The 22,286-nt window shown below is 38.5% G+C and overlaps 2 protein-coding genes across 7 annotated transcripts in view; one reads left to right on the top strand and one right to left on the bottom strand.

Annotated features, from left to right (window-relative positions):
• The window catches only part of LOC121279875 (asporin-like), a 120,545-nt gene extending 103,709 nt beyond the window's left edge, over positions 1-16,836 (bottom strand). Inside the window, exons 1-5 of one of the 6 annotated variants that reach the window (XR_005943517.1) lie at positions 16,382-16,689; positions 14,620-14,665; positions 9,868-10,129; positions 5,037-5,149; positions 1,742-1,955 (exon numbers count right to left, since the gene is read on the bottom strand). Coding sequence is in view for 4 of the 6 variants with exons in the window: in XM_041191388.1 (XP_041047322.1) it covers positions 1,742-1,955; positions 5,037-5,149; positions 9,868-10,108 (568 nt within the window). In the remaining 2 variants the exon portion in view is untranslated. Of the gene's footprint in view, positions 1-1,741; positions 1,956-5,036; positions 5,150-9,867; positions 10,130-14,619; positions 14,666-16,381 lie in introns of all 6 variants that reach the window. The other 5 variants (XR_005943516.1, XM_041191388.1, XM_041191387.1 and 2 more) reach the window with 5 other exon arrangements.
• The window catches only part of LOC121279878 (centromere protein P), a 401,310-nt gene that overhangs the window by 274,152 nt on the left and 104,872 nt on the right, over positions 1-22,286 (top strand). The gene's annotated exons all lie outside the window — the stretch shown is intronic.

The raw sequence follows: 22,286 nt of genomic DNA, 5'->3' as shown, positions 1-22,286 counted from the left end.
GGCAAACTATGAAACAATGTAACTTCATCTGAAACAGATGGAAACAGGTTTACTCAAAAAGAGTATCAAGAGTTCAAATCTCACAATGGCAAACTATGAAACAATGTAACTTCATCTGAATAGGAACAGATGGAAACGGGTTTGTACTTGAAAGAGTTACATTGTATAGCAATTACATTGTTCAGCCAATTGCATTGTTAAAACAGGTACTGGGCATGGCTCACCTATAAATGAGTGGGGCTTGGCCTAAATAGCCAAGTGGTTATGGTACTGGGTTTGTAACCCCAAGATCAAGAGTTCAAATCTCACAATGGCAAACTATGAAACAATGTAACTTCATCTGAAACAGATGGAAACGGGTTTGTACTCGAAAGAGTTACATCTCATAACCAGGCTTGGCCTAAATAGCCAAGTGGTTATGGTACTGGGTTTGTAACCCCAAGATCAAGAGTTCAAATCTCACAATGGCAAACTATGAAACAATGTAACTTCATCTGAAACAGATGGAAACGGGTTTGTACTCGAAAGAGTTACATCTCATAACCAGGCTTGGCCTAAATAGCCAAGTGGTTATGGTACTGGGTTTGTAACCCAAAGATCAGGAGTTCAAATCTCACAAAGGCAAAACTATCAAGAGTTCAAGAGTTCAAATCTCACAATGGCAAACTATGAAACATGTAACTTCATCTGAAATAGATGGAAATGGGTTTGTACTCAAAAGAGTTAAGCCAAATATCCTTTTAGCTTGGCCTAAATAGCCAAGTGGTTATGGTACTGGGCTTGTAACCCCAAGATCAAGAGTTCAAATCTCACAATGGCAAACTATGTAACTTCATCTGAATAGGAACAGATGGAAACTGGTTTGTACTCGAAAGAGTTACAATGTCTCTTTACTGTACTGCAAAGATATCACACATCAAGAATTCAAATCTCACAATGGCAAACTATGAAACAATGTAACTTCATCTGAATAGGAACAGATGGAAACGTGTTTGTACTCAAAAGAGTTATAAATGGGTACAACTCAAAAGAGTTACATCTTAAAAAAAACTCAGAAGAGTTATAAATGGGCACAGCTGTAACACACCAGGGAGGAAAGGAATTGGGAGTGTGACATTCTGTTGACCTGTCTTAAGAATAAACCTGCTTGAGGTAAAAGACTAGCTTCAGAATCATTCTTCCCTTATATACAATTATTGGAATTAACACTGTACTCAATCAGAAATCTTACCTGTTGTTGTTCTTCCACTCTTCCCACGCAGCACACCCGCCCCCCCCCCCCCCTTCTCTTGCTCAAAACCTATTACTTTTCTCAGTTTTGATGAGTATTTCCAACACTTTCTGATTTTATTTTGGATTTCTAGGATCTGCAGTATTTTGCTTTTGTACAGAAAAAATATACCATACATAGTCTGTAAAATATTGGTCTCAATTTTCAGACCATTGGCTGACTAAGAATAGATGGTGAATCTAGCCCAGTGCACCAGATGGATAGATATCTGATAACCTTAGAATTGCCAGAGATTCCCTCACAGATCTAATAGCCCCTATTTGAAAAGCTGATCTGTAAATGTACATCCTAATGGCAGAATACCTTGAGCAAAAGCTGGTATTAATGTATTTAACTGCAGTCAAAACAAATCTAAACAGGAAATGAGCATGGATGAGTTTTGTTAGTGTAGTTCATTTAACCATGTTTATACAGAGTAAATGAAAACATATAAACTAAGCAAAGACTTACCTAAAACATGTAAAAACTTCATTCCTTTAAAAGCTTCCTTTTGTATTGTCTTAATTTTATTATCATCAATTCTTAGTTCCACAAGTGATTTAGGTAAATTAGTGGGAATCTGAGGTAGCAAATTCCATGAAAGGTAAAGCAATTTCAAACGTTTAATGGACCGAAATGCCTTGGGATGGATTTTGATTATCTGATTGTTAATCAGGAAAAGTGCCTAGGTGGAGAAAAAAAGTGATAGGTAGTTTTTCATCTCATAATGATATTTCATATTAGTGAGTAACTGATTGAAAATGTTGAAATGAAATAGTCCCATCCTGAACAACCTTGAAATAAGGGTGGATTTAATATATGAATTCAGTATTTTTTAGCAATGTAATGAATTAACACATTGGCCTAACACTAGTGTCTGAATCAAGCCCTAATGGTGAAATAAAAAGGCTCATATTGCTACATTCTTAAATGAGTATGGGAGTAGATCCACAGCACCATCTAATTTTTACAAATCAAGTGTTTTACAGCAATTTTTGGTTTGGTGATAAATTCCCCAATGTGGTTGAAAAATCATTGAAGTATGAATCTCAAGTGACTGATGAAAGATGACACCCTGAAAGCTGGTACTCATCCTAATCATTACAATTTTAATAGTGTGGTCAAAGCAGGAGAAGTACCACAATGAAATTACTAGGAGTTCATCAAAGGTCAGAGAACCCTTTCCATGTTGTGCTGGTTGAATAAGCCAACCCAGTCTTAAACATTTTCGCCTGTGATTCCACCGAAGTTTTACACCACAAATGGACGAACATGAATGCATGCATTGGGAATTACCTGATTGACTACATCATGCCTTTAACAGGTTTAAGCTGCCTTGTGAAGGAAAAAGGTATATTGCAGCGGAAAATAGAGCTTGCTGGTACATTTTAGGATTCTTCTGTCTCGTAGCTGATAATCTGACTAATTAACAAATATAACCATTAGAAACTAGAATTGCATTATTTTTAATTGTATTTATCCACTCTGTTATATAAAGTTGCTAGTTTTATGGCTTTGGAAGTCTTTGAAGGATGTTGAAAAATACCTCAGGTCCTTATAGAAAACCCTTGTAACATGAAGCCTGCAAGTTTGAGCCCTGAGATATATATCTCTATGATGAGAAATACTTTAAATATCCTAATTGTACTCAATTGTGACTCTTCAACAAATTATAATTTTACCTCCCATTTAATAGGAAATAATTAATTTTAGTGTTTTTGCAACAATTTACATTTATATAGCACCTTTAATATAGTAAATGTTCCAAAGCATTTCAAGGATGTTGAAATTATGACAGGTGATGAAACACTCAACCAAAGAGGGAGGTTTTAAGGAGCGTCTTAAAAGAGGAGAGAAACGTGGAGAGGCATAGAAGTTTAGGAAGGGACTTCCAGAACTTGGGGCCTAGGCAGCTGACAGCACAGTTGTCACTGGTAGGCTGATGGAATCAGGCCTAAACAAGATTTGGAGCAGCGCAGCGATGTTAAGTGTTACAGAGCTGAAGGAGATTATGAAACTATGGATGGTGAGTGTTACGGGCTGAAGAAGATTGGAAGTATGGAAGTATGGGGCTGTAGGAACTTAGAGGGATTTGAAAACAATTGAGAATTTTAAAATCAGGGTGTTGCTAAACCGGGAACTAATTAGGTCAGCGAGCATAAAAGTGGTAGGTGAATGGGATTTGGTGCGAATTAGGATATGAGCCACAATTTTGGATGTGCTAAATTTTAAGGAGGATAGAAGGTGGGAGGGCAGCCACGAGAGTCAGGAGGTAATGAAGGATTGGTTCAGGGTTTTGACAGGCTGAGGCAGGGGCAGACATAATGATATTAAATGCTGCCTTCAAATTATAGTCTAAAATTTAGTCTTTCTGCAACAATAAATACTTAAAGTTTCAATTTCTGAACTACAATTTATTATTGAATCAACATATTCAGTTGGGAAGGTAGGGCAATTGGGTGGGTAGCCATCGGATCTGGAGGGAGGACTACAGTGAGTGAGAAGGAGGCTAGCAGCATTTGGAAATGGCAGAGGCTGGAAGCAGCCCATGTGCATTGAACACAGGCTGCATGCCAACCTGGTGTTCCTAAATACAGCTGACACTGGCCACCTCAGGACAAGCTATATTGCAGGACAAATCATATAAGCCATATGACTTCAAGCAGGCCAAACACCTGTTTAAGTTACGGATCCAGGATGCAGGGGTTTTTTTGTTGTTGTCTTTCCCAAAATGGCGGAGATGAGAGGCTGCACACTTTCGACTCTTGATAAGCATGCTCTTCCGGCCTGCTATGTTGGAGCTTAGAAAACTATTTAGTCCTTGCAAGATGGATGCTGTACTGCTGAATTTCTATGCCAATGTCTGTGAGGCATTTCCTGCCTCCATGGATAACAATTAATCATGATTCCATATGGATGTTATGGCCCTGATATTTAAATGATGGGCATTGGCCATTGGTGATGGTGTGGTGAGGGATGGGGGTGGGTGGTCTTCTGGACAGGAAACCCAGAAGGGTCTTTCAATTTTTTTCTGCAGTTTCTTACCTAACAGCAAGCTTGGTTGACAGGTTGTCTGCCTGTCAGGCAGAGTAGCATGTGGTACAAGGCCACAGCCGAGGAACAAAGAGCAAATAGGGAGGTGGAGAGAGAATGAGATTGGGGTCATTGGGGGAAGTGATTTTTGGGTGGGCAAATGGCAGTTTAGGAGCAGGTGGTGGTTAAGGGGAGAAATGGAGGGAAATTGAGCAAAGTCAGCGATGTGGAGCTGGATGCAGGAAAGCTTGTCAGACTAAGGGGAAACCTTCTGGTCCACAAGTAAAGGCACTTACTGAGATTCAGCCCTTCCTGACCCCTTTACCTGCTGGGCTTCTCAGCCCGAAGTGCTTTTTAAAAAAACAACATCCAGTTCACTTTAAACCTGTTAGCGGCAAATCACGTTTCTATGATTTGAAGTGGCTGCCCAACCCCATCACCTGCATCCCACCACCCACCACCGTTTAAACTAGAAGTGCGAAGGTTGGGGTCAGGTTGAAATATTTGTATTTTAACTTCTCATGACCCAAGCCCACATGCACTTGTGGTTAAAATTACTCCCCTGTCCTCAAAGAATGTGTATATGGTATTAGCTAAACTACTATCAACAAAGTGAATAATACTCCATTTTATTTGTACATTCGCCATTCCTCTGTTGAATAAACAGGACTATGTACTAAATGTATGAATATTAATACATACCACATCTGAAATAAAAAAAACATTGACTTACATAGAGTGAAGGCAGGTTCTTTAAATCAGTCTCTTTTATTTCTGTAATTTTGTTATTTTGCAGATCAAGCATTACTGTACTTTTAGGAATTCTTGCTGGCACTGACTTCAAACCTGGCTCATTAAATGAAAAAAATGTTAGATATGACTTTAGATTTTTGTGTGGCAATAAACAACTGCAAAATAATTCAAATGTTCGAACAACATCAATTTGAGAGAAGAAATCACAAGTTACATTTGACCTGGGTCATCAAGATCTCCATCTTACTTTTTAACTTACACTTGATAATACAGTGGACAACATTTACTTGAGCTATAGTCGTATCATGTACAAAGCTGATTTTGGATCTTACTTTGACAAAATATTTAAGTATATTTGGCGCATGCTGAACATAAGCTCTTACAACGTTTTTCAGCAGGTCTCTCTGTATTACCTTCTTACTCCCAAAGGAATAAAAACAGAACATAATACCTTAGCACATGTATATAAATTTTTAATATCTCTCTCACAATTCTAATCCCAAAATTGCTCCGCATAAAAGAAGTAATTAAATATGTATATTGTGATTCTGACATCATTGTTCATTAACAAAGTTGAGTTTATAAGTAAATAAGGGGGTGAATTTTACACCACCATCTCCAGGAGTGGGTTAGCAGGCGGGTGAGGCTTAAAATCGGCTGGTGCGATGGGGGAGCTGTGCCCTTCGTCTACTCATCTCTGCTGGTATTTTACCTGTAGCTGGGGCGATGTTGCGCGGCACACCCACCATTGGGCCACATTGAAGCCCCTAAAAGGCCAATTAATGGCTTCCTCTCACCGCTACTGGTTTTTTACCAGTGATGAAAGGTGGGGAGGAGCAGCAGGACCCAGGCCACGTGGTGTAATTCCTGAGGGTCTCAGTCTTGGGCCAGCTCAGGGATACCAGTTTGCTTTGCAGAAGTTATCAAACTTACCTCAAGACAGACATCATAAAATAGAAGGAAAGCAGTCTGGGCCAGAATTTATTAGCATTCTTCCAAGGGCAAATTTCAAATACAAGACACCAAGTACTGTTCTTCTGAATAAGAAATCAAAATTTGGATTCTATGGGATATATTATGACAGAGGAAGTGTCCAGAAAGAATTGCATGTGTTGGATAAATTCTATAAATAATACTTTTAGCTTTACACCATATTAAAGCTGACTGTGTGCACTCAGTTGATTTTTGTGAGTAAGTTCCTGGAGTAGTGCAAACTATTTTTATATTAATATTTCATGGCTTGTCAGTATAGGTTGGATGGCCCTTGCTGTTACCACATGCTGGTAGAGTAGGGTGAAACAAAATGATGAAGTTACGATTCCTTCACAAAGTTATCATGTAGTGGACTCCTTATGTGCTTTGTTTGTGTGGTTCTTTCAGACTTCCTTAGTTTGGGTAGTTAATGCTTGGGCTGACTTACCATTATAAAAGAAAATAAATGCCTATTGATGCATATGTTTGTATTGTTAATCCTTAATATTGGAGCTACTTAATGTGACATGATTATTATCCCCATGGATCTTCATTTTTTTTTTCAAAGACACTGATCATTGATAGCTGATTTTTAAGTTTTGTACAGACAAGTAGCTATCTGCCTTTATCAAGAAGGGAAAGGTAGATCATGGGTGCCTTTGTATTTCATAATAAATAGAATGGCATTTTTTATAAATGTTAATTGAAAGCCCATGTGCAGTAACAGCATTGACATGACACAGGTGGCTATACAAACAGCATATAATATTCAAAGACATGATGAAGCAAAGCATAATGAAAATTATCAGAACATGGGAAAGTTGCAGGATGATAAATTTTCTGAATTAGCACAGTTGTTGATAAAGGAGCAATTAGTGTTCACTAAGACTTGCCATGTAAGTGATGCTGCTATTAAGGTGGGCTTTGTGATTGCCCATGAAATAGTTGTGTCACTGAAACCATTTTGTGAGGGAGAATGTTTTGAAGTGTTGCCTGCTGAAAGCTGTATACATAGTGGGCTGAAATTTAACAGGCAAAATTGGGGTGGGTTGTGTTCAGGGCAGATGTTTAAAGGTCTAAAAATCTGAACCCCACCCCAGCATGCTTCCAACCCATTCACTTCTGTGTTTAATGGAGTGGGATAAGGGGCGGCCCACGAACCTGTTCTTAGGAGATCGGTGGCAATTTAAATATTTTAATAAGACCGACAGCATCTTATTTAACCAGATTTTAGAATGAGCTAGCAAGTGGGGGAGGATTAAAATTGGGTGCTGTGGTAGGGAGCATGGCCTTCATCTCCTCCTCTCCACTGGTTGTCCACCTGCCTCCACTGGTATTTTACTAGTAGCGAGGTAAAGATTGGGCCAGTTGAAGCCTTTAGGAAGCCATTTAATGGCCATTTAAGGGCTTCCTCTCGGAATTTACATTTCCCAATCCTCAGGAAACCTGGCAGCTCAAGGGAGTGAGGGCAGCTTTGAGGAGAAGGTACATGCTTTTACAGCACTGCTTGTGGGCCAGGACGAGCAGGAGTTTCCCCACCGCTCCTTGGTAGAGTATTGCCCCTCACCCAGTTGTGCATCGAACCTGCCTGATCCTGTAGCCTACTCCTGGAAGTCAGGTCTGTCAATAAGGCTGACTTCAGGCAGGGAACGTCAGTGACATAAGATGCCTGCTGTGGAATTAATATGGCTTGCAGGGAAATCCAGACTCCTGGGTTTTTCTTATGAAACTCTGTGCCTCCCTTACACCCCAGCTTGTCCATGTATCATAACCCAGTTGATATCCAGGACTTTATGTCCAGATAGGAATCAAAATATTGCAAATACCAACCTTTCAAGAAACACAATTACTGAGATTGCTAGTGATTTAGCTGATAATCTGAATAGATAACTCTGTGACAAATCAAAGTCCTTTGCTGCTTTCTCAATTGTAATTGATGAAAGTGCTGTATGTTACTGATGTTGATCAACTATTAGTGTGCATTCATGGAGTTGATAAGAACATGTGCATAACAGATGAACTAATAGAAATGAGAAGCACAACAGGAAATGACCTCTTTAACAATTTGGTGGAGCTCTGGACTGAATCGGAACTGAGTGTGAGCATAGATAAGGCACCCTGCCTGGTGGGCAGGAAAGCTGGCTTTTTGACAAAGTTGAAGGGCAAATTGCCAAATATCAACCCAAACCAGGTGTTTGGTAGTTTTCGTAGCATTTTACATCAAAAAGTCCTGTGTAGTAGAATTTTGAAAGGGATCATGTTATAGATACTAAAACTGTAAAGTTTACTCAAGATCCAGCTCTGTTTTATTCAGCTGCTAAAAGAATGTGAATTTCATCATGGAGCTGTGTTTGAGCTTTCTGAAATTGTATGGTGCAATCCAATTTTTCATAAATCAGTAATTGTTCCAAGGCCTTGGTTTCATAGTGGATATTTTGGAGCATCTGAATTCACTCAACATGAGGAAACAGGCTGCAACAAAGTAGTGTAAAGATGCTATGCTGATATTTGGGGTGATGTTTCAGCTATGGGAGAAACAGCTTTCCCAAAGTAACTTGGCACTTTTCCCACCTTGAAATCACTATGTGACACTGTTGGGACTCAATGTGATATACCATTTTGTGGCACCATGTATAAAATTGCTGAACTGAGAGGCGAATTTCAATTCTCTGCCTTCAGGAACTCTGAAGGAGCGTTTGAAAGTTTTAGCACACTATTTTCTGTCAACATGCATGAAGTATCAAAGGAAAACCCATTGGGAGTTATTGAACTGAAGTGTGATGCTTTGCTGAAGAAAAACATTTTATTAGATATTCAAATTCAAGTTTTATCAGTATCTGCAACAAATTATCCCAAACTGAGATCCTTTGCGTCAAGAATTTTTTTCATGTTTGGCATATGTGTGAGCAAGTATTCTCTATCATGAGCATCAATGCCTCAAATACATTCTCAATATACATAAACTTGAACTCCATCCTCAAGATACCTTTAGCTCAGTCATTTGTTCCAAATAGTTCAAGCCAAGAAAGGGCAGGTATTCAGGTATTGGGGAGAAGCAATAGCAGAATAGAATGAGGATTATACATATTGAACCTTTCAGGACTTTGGGACATTCCAGGGTACTTCACGGGCAACGAAGTACTTTTGAAATATAATCAAGATTACAATGTAAGAAATATCCAATAAGTAAGTACTAATGGTTTATTTTATCTATTTCTATTTCAATAACTTTTCTGGATTAAACCCAGCATATAAAATGTTTGATAGCCCTGCTCTAGATGCAGATTGAATGATATCTTTGAGGTAGTGCATCTTTAAAAAAAAATCTTGCCTGTAAATTCATAGCATAATCTGGGAAAGCCAGAAAAATGTTCAAGATGAAGCAGGTATATTATCTGTACTTGGCATTCTAGTCTCCATCAGAATCATCACCAACGGTAGATCAAGGGTTGGTAGTTTTTGTATGAATGAATGATTAGTGAGAGCTCTGGGATTTGAGGAGACCAGAGAGAGTTGTCAACTTGTGGGACATTACAATTTATAGCAGTGTGGATATTGGCTGAATTGCCATCAACTGTGGTGCTTTCTCTTCTATAGTTAAATATTTTGCTAATATTTGCTTTCAAATGCGAAGAATGATCCCTTAGAAGTTGTACTGGAGAGGGCCTGGCATGCGTGAGCTTTATCTTAGCAAGAGTCAAATATTAAAAAGGAAAAAAATGTAGAAAGTTAAAGATTAAATAAAGGATCATGGAACCATCTCCTTTAAAAATCAAAACAATTGCTCAATTTTGAGAAAATAATTTTTACAAGTAAAGGGTTAAACTGTATTAACTTACCAGCATCAGAGCATTGGACTACCCGTACTTGGCACACACATTTTAAAGGACATGTGAAAAATTGGTCATCGAAAGTGGGTGGTGGAGTTGGTGTTTGTTGTGGTTGGATGATGTCAGATGTGTTTTGGGGAGGATCCTGTAGCATAATATCATGTTCTGCCAGGAAGTGAAGAAATTCATTCTGAAGTAATGGTTTAGCAGAACACAGAGCCACAATGGATAGGAACATAAATGTTCTCATATTGAATCCTAGATAACAAGACTTTAGTTCAACAAAATGAAGACAAAAATAATAAAACAAGATTAGAATGTAGCTCATATTAAAACATGGTTTGTTATTATGTTGCATCTATTCCTAAAGAGTTGTGACTACATTTCCAAGTTGAATATTTAAATCTGATTTGGTGAGTGTTCCATTTAATCAGTGCAGCAGCCAAATGCAAAATGAAGTAACTTAAAATGCACACTGCCCCTGTGGAACATCCTTTATCTGAAATTTTGATTTTATGCCTGACCTTTTGTGGGAGTAAACCTGTTGATTCAGAGCAAAGTCCACTAATGTTCTTTTGCAATTAGCAATGTGATTTTTCAACTTTTTCCTCAGTCACATTCCTTTCTACTTTGATAGGCAGGGCCCTCCACTAGATCTTTCCCAATTCTCCTGCTTCTGCTGTCATCCATCCTCCTCAACCATTACGAATCACCTTTGACCTCAACCTTTCAACCCACTGACTTCTGTATTTGACAAATCATCTTCTGCTGGCACTAACAATGATCTACCACCAAGCACATGTTCCCTTCCTATCCATGTTCTACCTTCATTAGGGCTTACTTTCTCTAGTTCATTCTTCCACCAATCATACCACCCGCACTCCTTCCCCATCACTTTTTAGTGCTAGCGCAGGAGACCATTCCAATTCGTCTCCCAGGCAGCTGCCTAGGGCCCCAAGCACACCTTCTGGATGAGAAAACAATTTGCATGTTCTTTGTCCCAACCTTTGTACTGCATTTTCTACTCACATCGTGGAGAGTAAATTCAGATTAGGTGACTGCTTTAACAAGCATCTTCATTTTGTCTTCAAGCATGACCCTGAGATCCCTGTCACTTGCCATTTCAATTTCTTATCCCACTCATGCTTTGAACTCTCTCTTTTTGGTTGCGTACACTTCCAATGTTACACTACAGTTTCCACAGTTGTCTCTTGATCTCCTCCCTGTTGAACACACAGCCCTCTAGCCTTAATATTCACTCAATTAATTTCAGATTTTAATTATAGTCTTCACTTTCTGTTTGGCAGGAAGTCCTGGCAATGTGTCAACATATTTTGGGATGGGAACACTACACCAGTTCACTGTGCAGTTGGGGTGGTCTTCCTGCACCCTTGGTGACAAAATGTTTTCTTCTCCCAGGTTGCTGAGCCACTGGAGCCTCTACCACCTTGCTACTTATTCATGCTTCAATTTCTACCAGTTGGAACCTCCATCTCTTCAGTGATTCATCTGTTTTCTGTATATTGTACATGTCTTTAATTGCTCTTACTGTCTCATGCTAATAACGCTTCTGCCATTTAAACACTACCCAATTTACACTTAAGCACTTGATAGTCATTCTATTTCTTTTTGTCCATGTGTTCACTCTTCCATTACTTTTTAATGCTGTGCATCTGTAATATCTTCTAGTTTTGATGAAGGGCCTGCACCTGAAACATCAACTTCAAATAAAAGCAAAATACTGCGGATGCTGGTAATCTGAAACAAAAACAAAATTCTGGAAAAACTCAGCAGGTCTCACAGTATCTGTGGAGAGAGAAACAGAGTTAACGTTTCGAATTTGTATGACCCTTCAGAGCTGGAGAGAAGTAAAAATGTGATTAAGTTTATACTGTTTAAGGGGAGTGAAGCAGGTGAAGCTGGATAGGAGGGGACAAAGGAGCGATAGACAAAGATGTCATGGACAAAAGTTGTTAATAGTAGTGGTAAGGGCTAAAAAAGGTGCTGATAGTGGCATTAAGATAAGAAAGCAGAATGTGATAATAGCAGAACAAGAGTAAACAGTGTGAAAGAACAACATGGAACAAGTAACAGATGGCCCTTTTGGGAGTGGAGTGGGAGGAGGGGGTGGTGGGGGAAAAAAGGATAGAAAATGGGATAAAACAATGAATAAACTATTAAAAATAGATGAAAATAAAAATAAGTGGATGAAAAATAAAAATGAATGTAGAAAAAAGGGATTAAAAAGGGTGAGGGTAGAGGAGAAAGTTCACGGTCTGTAGTTGTTGAACTCAATATTGAGTCCGGAAGGCTGTAAAGTGCCTAATCGGAAGATGAGGTGCTGTTCCTCCAGTTTGCGTTGGGATTCACTGTAACATTGCAGCAGGCCAAGGATGGACTTGTGAACATTAGAACAGGATGGTGTGCTGAAATGACAAGCGACAGGAAGGTCTGGGTCATGCTTGCGGACAGACTGAAGATGTTCCGCAAAGCGATCACCCAGTCTGCGTTTGGTCTCCCCAATGTAGAGAAGACCGCATTGAGAACAGCAAATGCAGTAGACCAAATTGAAGGAGGTGCAAGTGAAACGCTGCTTCACCTGTAAGGAGTGTTTGGGCCCTTCGGTGTTGAGGAGGTAAAGGGGCAGGTGTTGCACCTTCTGCGATTGCATGGGAAGGTGCTGTGGGAAGGAGATGAGGTGTTGGGGATGATGGAGGAGTGGCTCCCTCCCTATGGAATGGGGGTGAGGGGAAGATGTGTTTGGTGGTGGCATCCTGTTGGAGTTGGTAAAAATGACAGGGGATTATTCTTTGAATTCGCAGGCTGGTGGGTGAAAAGTGAGGACAAGGGAGACCCTTTCATGGTTCTGGGAGGGAGGGCAAGGTGTGAGGGTGCTTGAGATGGGTCAGAAAAGGCGGAGGGCCCTGTCAACCACAATGGCCAGGGGTGGGGTGGGGTTTGCGGGCCTCGGTTAAGGAAGAAGGAAGGCATAACTTCAAAATTCTTGTAATAGGTGCTGACTTAGAGTGCTTTAATAGAGTGCTCTGCACTATTTTGCTTTTAAACAATGCTCATGATGTTCTTTTACATGTGCTAAAGATTTTACTTAACAAAAACAATGTCAGCAATATACACCATAGAGTGCATGAATGTTAGCCTGTAGATGGAACAAAGTTCATGAGAAAGGTCTGCAGCCATGCCATTCAGGCTTTGCGTTGCATTTGTAAATGTGTGCGCCATACTGTCTCCTCTGTTTCTCGTTTAATGTTTACACTATTAATCCTATGATTACTGAATATGTTCTGCACTAATAAAAGCTTTCTTTACTTCAACTAAATAAATGTAATTTGGAAAATTCCTCAGAGCTAGTTTCATTCCACAAGCGATAGTTTTTCATAAGTGCAGCGGAAACCCTGATTACACCACAATTTTGCTTCCACATGATTTCGGTGCAAGGGCATATCATTTTGAATGATTACTGACTTGGAACACCAGAATAGAGCTGGTCAGTGTTAACTAAATTCAATGCTGAAAAATGAAAATTAATCTTTGCACTTCCGAGGAGAAGTTTACCAAGGAATCTGGCACTAACAGACTTGGTTATTTTCTACCTGTCAGAGCATTCTGTTAGGTCTGCTAATTCAACAGGTGTAAAAGTAATCATTTCTTCTAACAATCTTGCACTGAAAGTACTTTTATCTCTTTTAGGAAAATGCTCCTTTTTAAGGGAGAGAGAAATACCCCTCCTTTTTAAGGAATTACTGGATATCTCTGCAGAGGGAGCTGGAGTGGCTTGATTGGTGCTCTCCTGCCTCTGAGCCGGGAGGTTCAAGTCCCACTCAAGGATTTGTTGGCTACAAAAGAACCCAGCCATTGGCAGAGGCAAGCCAGTGTGTACCAGTGCCAGATAAATGGGGAGGGTTAGCAACAGAAAGACATCTGGCTTTAAAACCACCTGCCATGGACTGCGACGGTTCAAGAAAGGGCTCACCACCACCCTCTCGAGGGTAATTCGGGATGAGTAATAAATGCTGGCCCAGCCATCGACATCCACATCTCATGAAAGAATAAATAATAAAAAAATCCAAAAGTTATGGTTCATCAACCAGCATTGCGGCAACCCATATAACATGGGAAAAGCTGAGAGAACAACTTCTGCCTGGCCTCCAATTTCCAATATATAACAACTTAGAAACAAAACCAGAAATGCTGGAAAAACTCAGTAGATCTAGAAGCATCTGTGGAGAGAGAAACAGCATTAACGTTTTGAGTCCATATGACCCTTCTTCAGAGCTTTAACTAAGAGAGCCGAACTAGTACCTAGGAGTATCCTGTAGTCTGATGCATTTTCTTTTGGGTGGTAGAGCGAAATACTTGCTAAGCTCATCAACACAGTGGCGTAACTTTCAACTTTGGCAGAGGCTTAAAATGGATTGTATCAAATTATCTGTTATGTACTCAGCATAATTCTCCTTTTCTTAAAGTCAATGGAGTGACAATCAGGTGTAGTGTAATACAGGCATCTGATACACCAGTTTTACAATCTTGCTAAAGTTGAAAGTCATCCCATTCAATTCTAGAACTCCTCAAGGATGAATCTGGACGTCAATGACACTGTATTTATTGAGGAAATTATCCTGTAAATATGATATAGATTAAGTTTACTTACTAGAATATATGTTTAAAGCATTTGTCATTTGAAGGTTTGATCATTTAATTGACAATCATTTTCCTTATTAATCAAAAACATATGGTTGTTACCTGAAGTTTTTCAGTTCCAAGTAGTTTAGTGACAAAACGGTAAGATCTGGAATACAATGGAGGAAATAACCACTATTGAACTGAATTTTAAAACAAAGGTGTTAACATTGTATGAATCATTATTACTTGGCCAATTGATAATTTCTAGCATGATTAAGTATGACATTGAAGTAAAATAAATAGAAGTTGATTATTTTGTAAGACGTCGTAAATTCTATCAGGATATAACAAATTTGTTGTTAGAAAGGTAAGCATTTGCTGAAGATCGTATTTTCTGTGTTATTTGTATATGTTCAGTTCATATTTTTTAATCTAAATAGTTGCAATCTGTGTTGCCTTCTATTGCAGTAACACTTTATTTTGATGTGCCTTTCTTTCTAAGATTTCAACATATTGTAGAATTTTTTCAGAACAATTATAAATATTGGTTACCATCAATATGTTTTTGACCAAACTAATTTTCTATTTGTGATAATGTTGATCATACACTTTACCAATGCTAATACATCATTATTTCTACAATTAGATCTATTTTGTTTCAAGTTCTTCCAATTGTTTTACAAACAAGCTTATTTTGTCAAGTTATTTGTTTAAAATTTATCAAAACGCAACTAACTTTTGCTTTTTAAAAGTTAATCTCTATAGTAAAGATGATGCGAATATTCATATACACATAGAATCATATAAGACAAAAGGACACCATTTGGCCCATTGTGGCTGTGCCAGCTTTTTGAAAGAGCTATCAAATGAGTCCCATTTTCCTGCTCTTTCACCAAAGGTCTGAAATTTTTCACCCTACAAGAATTTATCCAATTCCTTTTGAAAGTTCATATTGAATCTGCTTCCACTACCCAGTCAGGTTGTGTATTCCAAATAGTAACAACTTTGCTGCATTTATATAAAAAAAAATCCTCATCTCCTCTCTGACTCATTTTCCTTATTGTACCTGCAAATGTTCAAATATGTAATTCTAGCAATAACAAAGTACAAAAATCTCTTACCATTTGAAAAGAGATATATTTTTATTGGTTAATTCAAAGTATTCACTTAAGGACATTACAACATTTGAGGAATACTGTAGCTTCTACAGTAGCTAGCTGTCACACAAACTGATATGCCACTGTTATGTTCCTCTGTTGTATGTGAGCCAAAAAGTTTTGCATTGAGAAAGATACTTTCAGGCATGAAGTTACAAGAGAAACCAATAAATGATGCTATGCATGTCAGAACTGTTTCCAGTACAATGTGTAAGTAGAATTACCAGTTAAGAATCATTCAACTGTAAAAATGTATACTGCCTGTATTTTGTACTGTGGAAGTGCATTTCTGTTTGATTTTTGAAATTGCTTTATATTAATGACAGCAATGTTTTAACAAGCATTTCAAAAATGAGCAGTGTTCGAACATAAACAGCATCTAAACTTACTTGCTCAAGCATAGCCTAATAATTTGTCATATATAATAGGTAAAGTGTATGACTTGCAGTTTATTTTTTCAGCAAACAGAAGAATTTCACAATTTATATATTTAGCCTAGATGTTCAAAGTAGAACAAAATTGCATTCGTCATCTGAACCTTCAGGACATCCCAAAGAGCTTCACAGGCAATGATTACTATATATTCAAGAAATAAATAGAAAATCACAAAACACGGTTTGAATGACTGACATGCATTTCTATTTTACTAATGAGTACTTTGAATTAATTTATTGTACAATTTAAAGCATTTTTTTATAGTAAATGCCTTTTAAAAATGTACATACCTCAGGAAAGCTTAGATGACACTACTGTTGCTACAAAAGCTTGCAGTTTCATGTAGATTTTTATTCCAGCAACAATTATGAGAATAAATATGTCAAAGTTAAGGCGAACATTACATATAATTGAAAAGGAAATCTTGTATATTAAAGAAGGCTTCTTCCCAGCAGTGAGATGATGTTCAAACAGAAGTGCTCATAGATCATCACTTTATGCAGCTCCCAACCAAATATTGAAAATGCATTGTATGTGCTCATATGTTTCCCATCAGTTTTTGTAACTAAGCCAGAACATTTCTGTGGATTTCTGGATGATTCCTATAATAGCTATTAAGCCTTGTAGTTCAACGTGGGTGATAAAAAAAAAATGGCACCCTACCATTCTAAATATTATTGTTATAGGTACAAACAATCTGACCAGTTGCAGTAAGGACAGAGATATTAAGTAATTGTGTACCTGTTTGATTTTTATTTCCATATGTAGACACACGTGCATTTTATGTTTTCCTATATATATATCTATAAAAGAGATTTCCATGTTAGTGCACCAGGCATACAATTTTATAGTAGATTTACTCTTGTGGCTTCACTGTATTACTTTGCTGTAACCATCACTCAAACCATCTAATTGTTGTTTTACCCATGTTTATGCAATAAATATAGTGAAAGTAATATATTGTGCAGAATATTAAATCAATTTATATAAAGCCTGAAATTCTGGCTAAGATTTTGCTTGATGAGGTAAATGGGTGTAAGAATCATTTCATCAGAGAACCTGTAATTTATATCTAATAAACATAGTGGCTTTCATTAAAAAGCCTATTTTAATCAGTGTATGGATTTTCCTCTGTTGAATTGCAGTCAGATAGTTATGTTTCCTGTTCCTTTGATAGGATTCCATGACTTTAACTTCTTTGTAACTTGTATAGTATTCCAAAAAATTTATAGAGGAGGAAGAGATGTAATTGAGGACAGAAATATGTTACGAAATTGACTAGACCGTAGATACTTTCTTGAATTCAATGGCACCAGTTAGTCGCTCCCTTAAGCGGTCAGAGCATCTTATTGTAGTGGGAGTTGACTCACATTGTCCTATGTCTACTTTTAAAATAGGAATATTACAATATTGCACCTCTTCTAATCTGAATCGAACATCCGTGTCTTTCTCGTGTATCTTTTAAATCGTTTTCAAAGTTGTCTTAGTTAACACGAGTTTAGGTGAATTTTGGTTTGTATCATAAGCTACTGTATTCCACAGTAGGGTGAAATATGCAGAGCAATAGGTGTAATTGGTCTCACTTAATTTAATTTGTACAACTTTGTTTTGCATTCTTAGTAAATATAAGACCATGCAATGCTATCCCCAGTTCGGTGGGTTGGGTTGGCTTAATTTATTAAACAAGTTTTTTTTTTATAAGCGGATCTCCCAATTTTAACCTCTTCCCTCAGCAAAAACTAAAATAATTTAAAATTAGTTTTGCCAGAATCAGGACGCTATACCTATCAGCAAATATTGAGTGACCAGGTTTTTTTTCTCTAGAAAAGAGAAGGCTGATGAGTGACATCTTTAACCAATCCCTTTTAAAGTAAGTTTCAGTTTAGAAACAGGATTTTTAAAATAACACATCTAGATCTGTCACTGGCCCTATTCATCCATTAATACAGAGTTTTGAATTTAACAACTTCATAAAAATTTGGGAGTGTTTTTGTTGTGTGTCTGTTCAACTCAGTTGAAGCAATCTCCCTTGAATCAGAAGGCTGCAGGTTTAATTTCATAATCTATGGTGACATTCCTGTTCAATATGGCAGAAATGCTGCATGGTTGGTCGTGATGTCTTCTAGGTGAGTTGTTAAGCTAAGGCCCTGTCTGCCTGTACAGTTTATTCAGGTGGAAATTGAAGGATCCCATAACATTACTGGAAGAGCATGGCATTCTCTTGGTGTCCTTCCTAAGTTTCTTCCTTCAGTCACTGCCACCAAAAAACAATTTGGTGCACACAAAATTACTGATCACAATGCTTGCCATCAACACCCTGGAGATTACCCATTGACCATAACTTAACTGGACCAGCCGTATAAATACTGTAGCTTACAAGAGTTGGCCAGAGACTTGGAATTCTGCAGCAAGTAACTAACCTCGTGACTTACCAAAGCCTGCCCACCATCTACAAAGCGCAAGTCAGATGTGTGATAGAATATTCTTCACCTCCCTGGATGAGTGCAGCTCCAATAACACTCGAGAAGCTTGACACCATCCAGGACAAAACAGCTCACTCCATCAATACCTCATCTGCCACTTTGAATATTCATTCATTGTGTAATATTCTCTCAATGCCCAAAGAATCACTGATCCTACAGCAAAGAAAGAAGCCAACTTGAGTGTCCTGCCATCCATTCTTAATTAACACATTCGTTTAGATAATATCACCACCTTCAACACCTCTTTGTTCTTTTGTCTGTAACATCTTTTGATTATCTGCTCCTATCACTGCTTGCTTGTCCCTACAACCACACCCCACCCCACCACTTCTCTTTCCCCCCCCCCCACCACCACCAGCCTTAAACCAGCTTATATTTCACCCCTCTCCTAATATTCACTTGAAGGGTCATGAGGACTCGAAACATCAACCCTTTTCTTCTCCGCCGATGCTGCCAGGCCTGCTGAGTTTTTCCAGGTAATTCTGTTTTTGTTACCTATTAGGCCTGTTTCGGTTCTTTGAAAGTGCTTTCCAATTAGTGTCATTCCTTTGTTCTTTTTTATAGCCTTGCAAAATTTTCCTTTTCAACGATATATTCAGTTCACTTCTGAAAGTTTCCGCTGAGTATGCTTCCACTATCCTTTCAGGTAGTGAATGCTAGTGCACTATGCCCCCTGTGCACAGTGACAGCAGTGTGTACCATATACAAGATGCACTTCAACAACTGCCCAAGGTTCCTCCAACAGCATATCCCAAACCCATGACTTCTATCACCTAGAAGGACAAGGGCTTACAGGCACATGAGAATACCATCACCTGCAGGTTCCCCTCCAAGCCACGCACCATCCCAACTTGGAACTAAAAGGACAATCCTTCACTATCACTGGATCAAAAACCTGGAACTCCTTCCTAATAGCATGTGTTCATACACCACATAGCAATTCAAGAAGATGCTTCACCACCATCTTCTTAAGGGCAATTATGGTCTTTCCAGCGATACTCACTTACCATGCATGAATAAAAAAAATGTATAATGGTCACCGGTCTCAAAACAGTTCACTATGTGAAGTTCTTTTGAGCTGTTTCTGAAAAACGTGATGAAGCTCTGTATATAAATGTTATAACAAAAATACACTTGATTCTTCAGCACCCATTATTTTCTGGCCATTGTTAATACCACTTCTAATTGACTGCCAGAATGTGCACACGAGTGCTATGTACAGACAAACGAATCAGAGAGGAAATGAACACAAATTTGTTTACACAGTGAGTTGTTATGCACTAGCATTCACTACCTGAAAGGATGGTGGAAGCAGACTCAACGGTAACTTTCAGAAGTGAACTGAATATATCCTTGAAAAGGAAAATTTTGCAAGGGTATAAAAAAGAGCAAAGGAATGAGACTAATTAGAAAGCTCTTTCAAAGAACCAAAACAGACCTAATAGGGCAGTTTCTTTCTGTGCTGTAGGATCAGTGATTCTTTGGGCATTGTGAGAATATTAAAGCTAACTAATGGGTCCTTTTACTTGGTGTGCCCAAACATAGTATTGTTTTACTGATGTTGGAAGGTTCTATAATGCTTTAAGAACCACAATTTTAGACTGATGCCTATGCCTCACTGCTGATTATTCAATTCACATGAGCCCTGAACATGCAACTGGCTGCGGATCTACATGTCATATGTTGGGTTTCACAGGTTCATATAGAATTTTTCTGTGGTACAATATTCTACATGCTCAAGAAGGAATAAAAGTGTTTGCAGAAAGTGTACACTATTGGATTGAACACTGAGCCCCATAATATGGTCACAGGTCACTCTGGAGAAGTCAGCAGCAGGAATGTTGCCTCTTCAGTTGTTTTTCCATAAACTTATGAAATAAATGAAGCTGTTTAGTCATCTTGAATGCAACTGAAGTTTGTGCCTAGTCTGATAATAGCTGAAAAATTACTTTCAGGTGCTATCAAAAACAGTTGTCAACTGCTCTTTATATAGCCATAGTCAAGAGTATTGTCAGTTACTTATTTATCCTTTAAAGTGGCCTACATCTCAGTTACTACCTACTTGAAAAACCTAAACTTCTATAGGATCTACCTCTTGGTTCAGTTTTCTTTCTGCCTCTCCCATTGTAATTGGCTCAGTTATTGCTTTCAGTTACAGTAACTCCATGTTGAAGAGCAAGCACTATGTTCAGCCAACATTGTGGTAGCACATAGAGATATCCTCTCAGTGCCAAAAGATGTCACCAAGTTTTCAAATTATGCTTATCTCATCTTAGACAGTCGCATGGCATCGAGGATGACTTGCTTCCACTCCAGTTCAGCGGTTTGTGAAATGGCTCATCAGTCCAATGTGCGATCTGCAAACTCTGCCCCTTGCAGGGCAAGTGGTGCTCAAAGGGTCAAGCAGAGGTGCTTGGAGGTTGTTGTGCTCTTTCCAATGCCTCAGCTTTGCCTCTGCATGCTCCTGACGAAGTCTTTTGATGTGTTTGATGCCTTTCCAAATAAACCTTTTTCATTTTAGTCAGTCACAAGCCAGGGGCTCCCATGAGTTGGTGGGGGTGTTTGATCTCTTCAGGGATGAAGAGGACATCGCTAAAACATTTCTGTTATCCTTGGAATTAGTCTGCTGGATAAACCATAGGATAATGTTATATAATATTTGCGGGTGCAGTAGCAAAGTATATGGACAGTTCTGTGCACAGGTAGCACTATACAAGGACAAGAATTGGTGTAACTGTAAACAGGTGTGGGATGTAGTGCCAGTTGGAATGGATTTGCCACAAATGGTATCTATACTGGCAAGCTACCAAAGCGTTTGAACTTATTTCTTTCTTGCCCATTTCACTAACTCTCATCCCTTAACTCCATTGATATTTGCTCAGCTCCCTTACTCCTCCAAATAATTTTTGTCAATGATGGCAAAAATTTATTCCCAACAATAATATATTCCAAAAGAATAAGCAAGATCACAAGAAACATGCAGATAGAATAATTTGAACCACCTTAATTTTTGAAATATCATTCTTTCCTTCATCACATCATCTCACTATATCTTGAATTATTTTTATCCCCAGTACTTGCCCAAATGACCCTGCCAAGCATAGATTACTATTTCACTGAAGACAAGCTCAGTAACATTGGCCAAGCTTGGTTCCAATTCTTGCCTATTTTTCTTACCCGGATCATTTCCAAAGATAGCTTGCTTCCTGCATCCCCTGCAATTATATCGGTACCCCAAGAATCTATCCTAGATATCATCCTTTTCCTGATCTGCCAGCTGCTTCTATTCGATTTGAAGCATTGGGCTGCCCTTGCAGGACATTGATGTCGCCTGTAAGGTTGCTTCACTGCACAGAGTTGGCATGGTCATTCTGCTGGTATTGCTTTCACTGACTTCAGAATGTCCCTATGTCTTTGTTGCTTAACAAGCTGGACTTAAGTTAACCTCTGCACCATGTTTTATTCTCTCTCCTTTACATTGTTCAGTACAGCTCCTGGAGTTCTGACTGTCTAATTATCTGGATTGCCTTTCCCAGGGTTAGAACTTCCTTTGCTTGTAGGACTTCTGACTTTTTATTTAAACCTGAAATGATGCTGTATCTTAAAAATCTTTCCCTCCAAAGTCCCCACTCATGCGAATGATTTGGGCCTTAGATTAGTCCGAATTGATTGAAAATGTGGAATTGTGATACACTTTTTAAAATATTTTTAA

The sequence above is a fragment of the Carcharodon carcharias genome, chromosome 7, assembly GCF_017639515.1.
Source record: "Carcharodon carcharias isolate sCarCar2 chromosome 7, sCarCar2.pri, whole genome shotgun sequence".
Taxonomy (NCBI): Eukaryota; Metazoa; Chordata; class Chondrichthyes; order Lamniformes; family Lamnidae; genus Carcharodon; species Carcharodon carcharias.
This window is presented reverse-complemented; position numbering and strand designations above follow the sequence as displayed.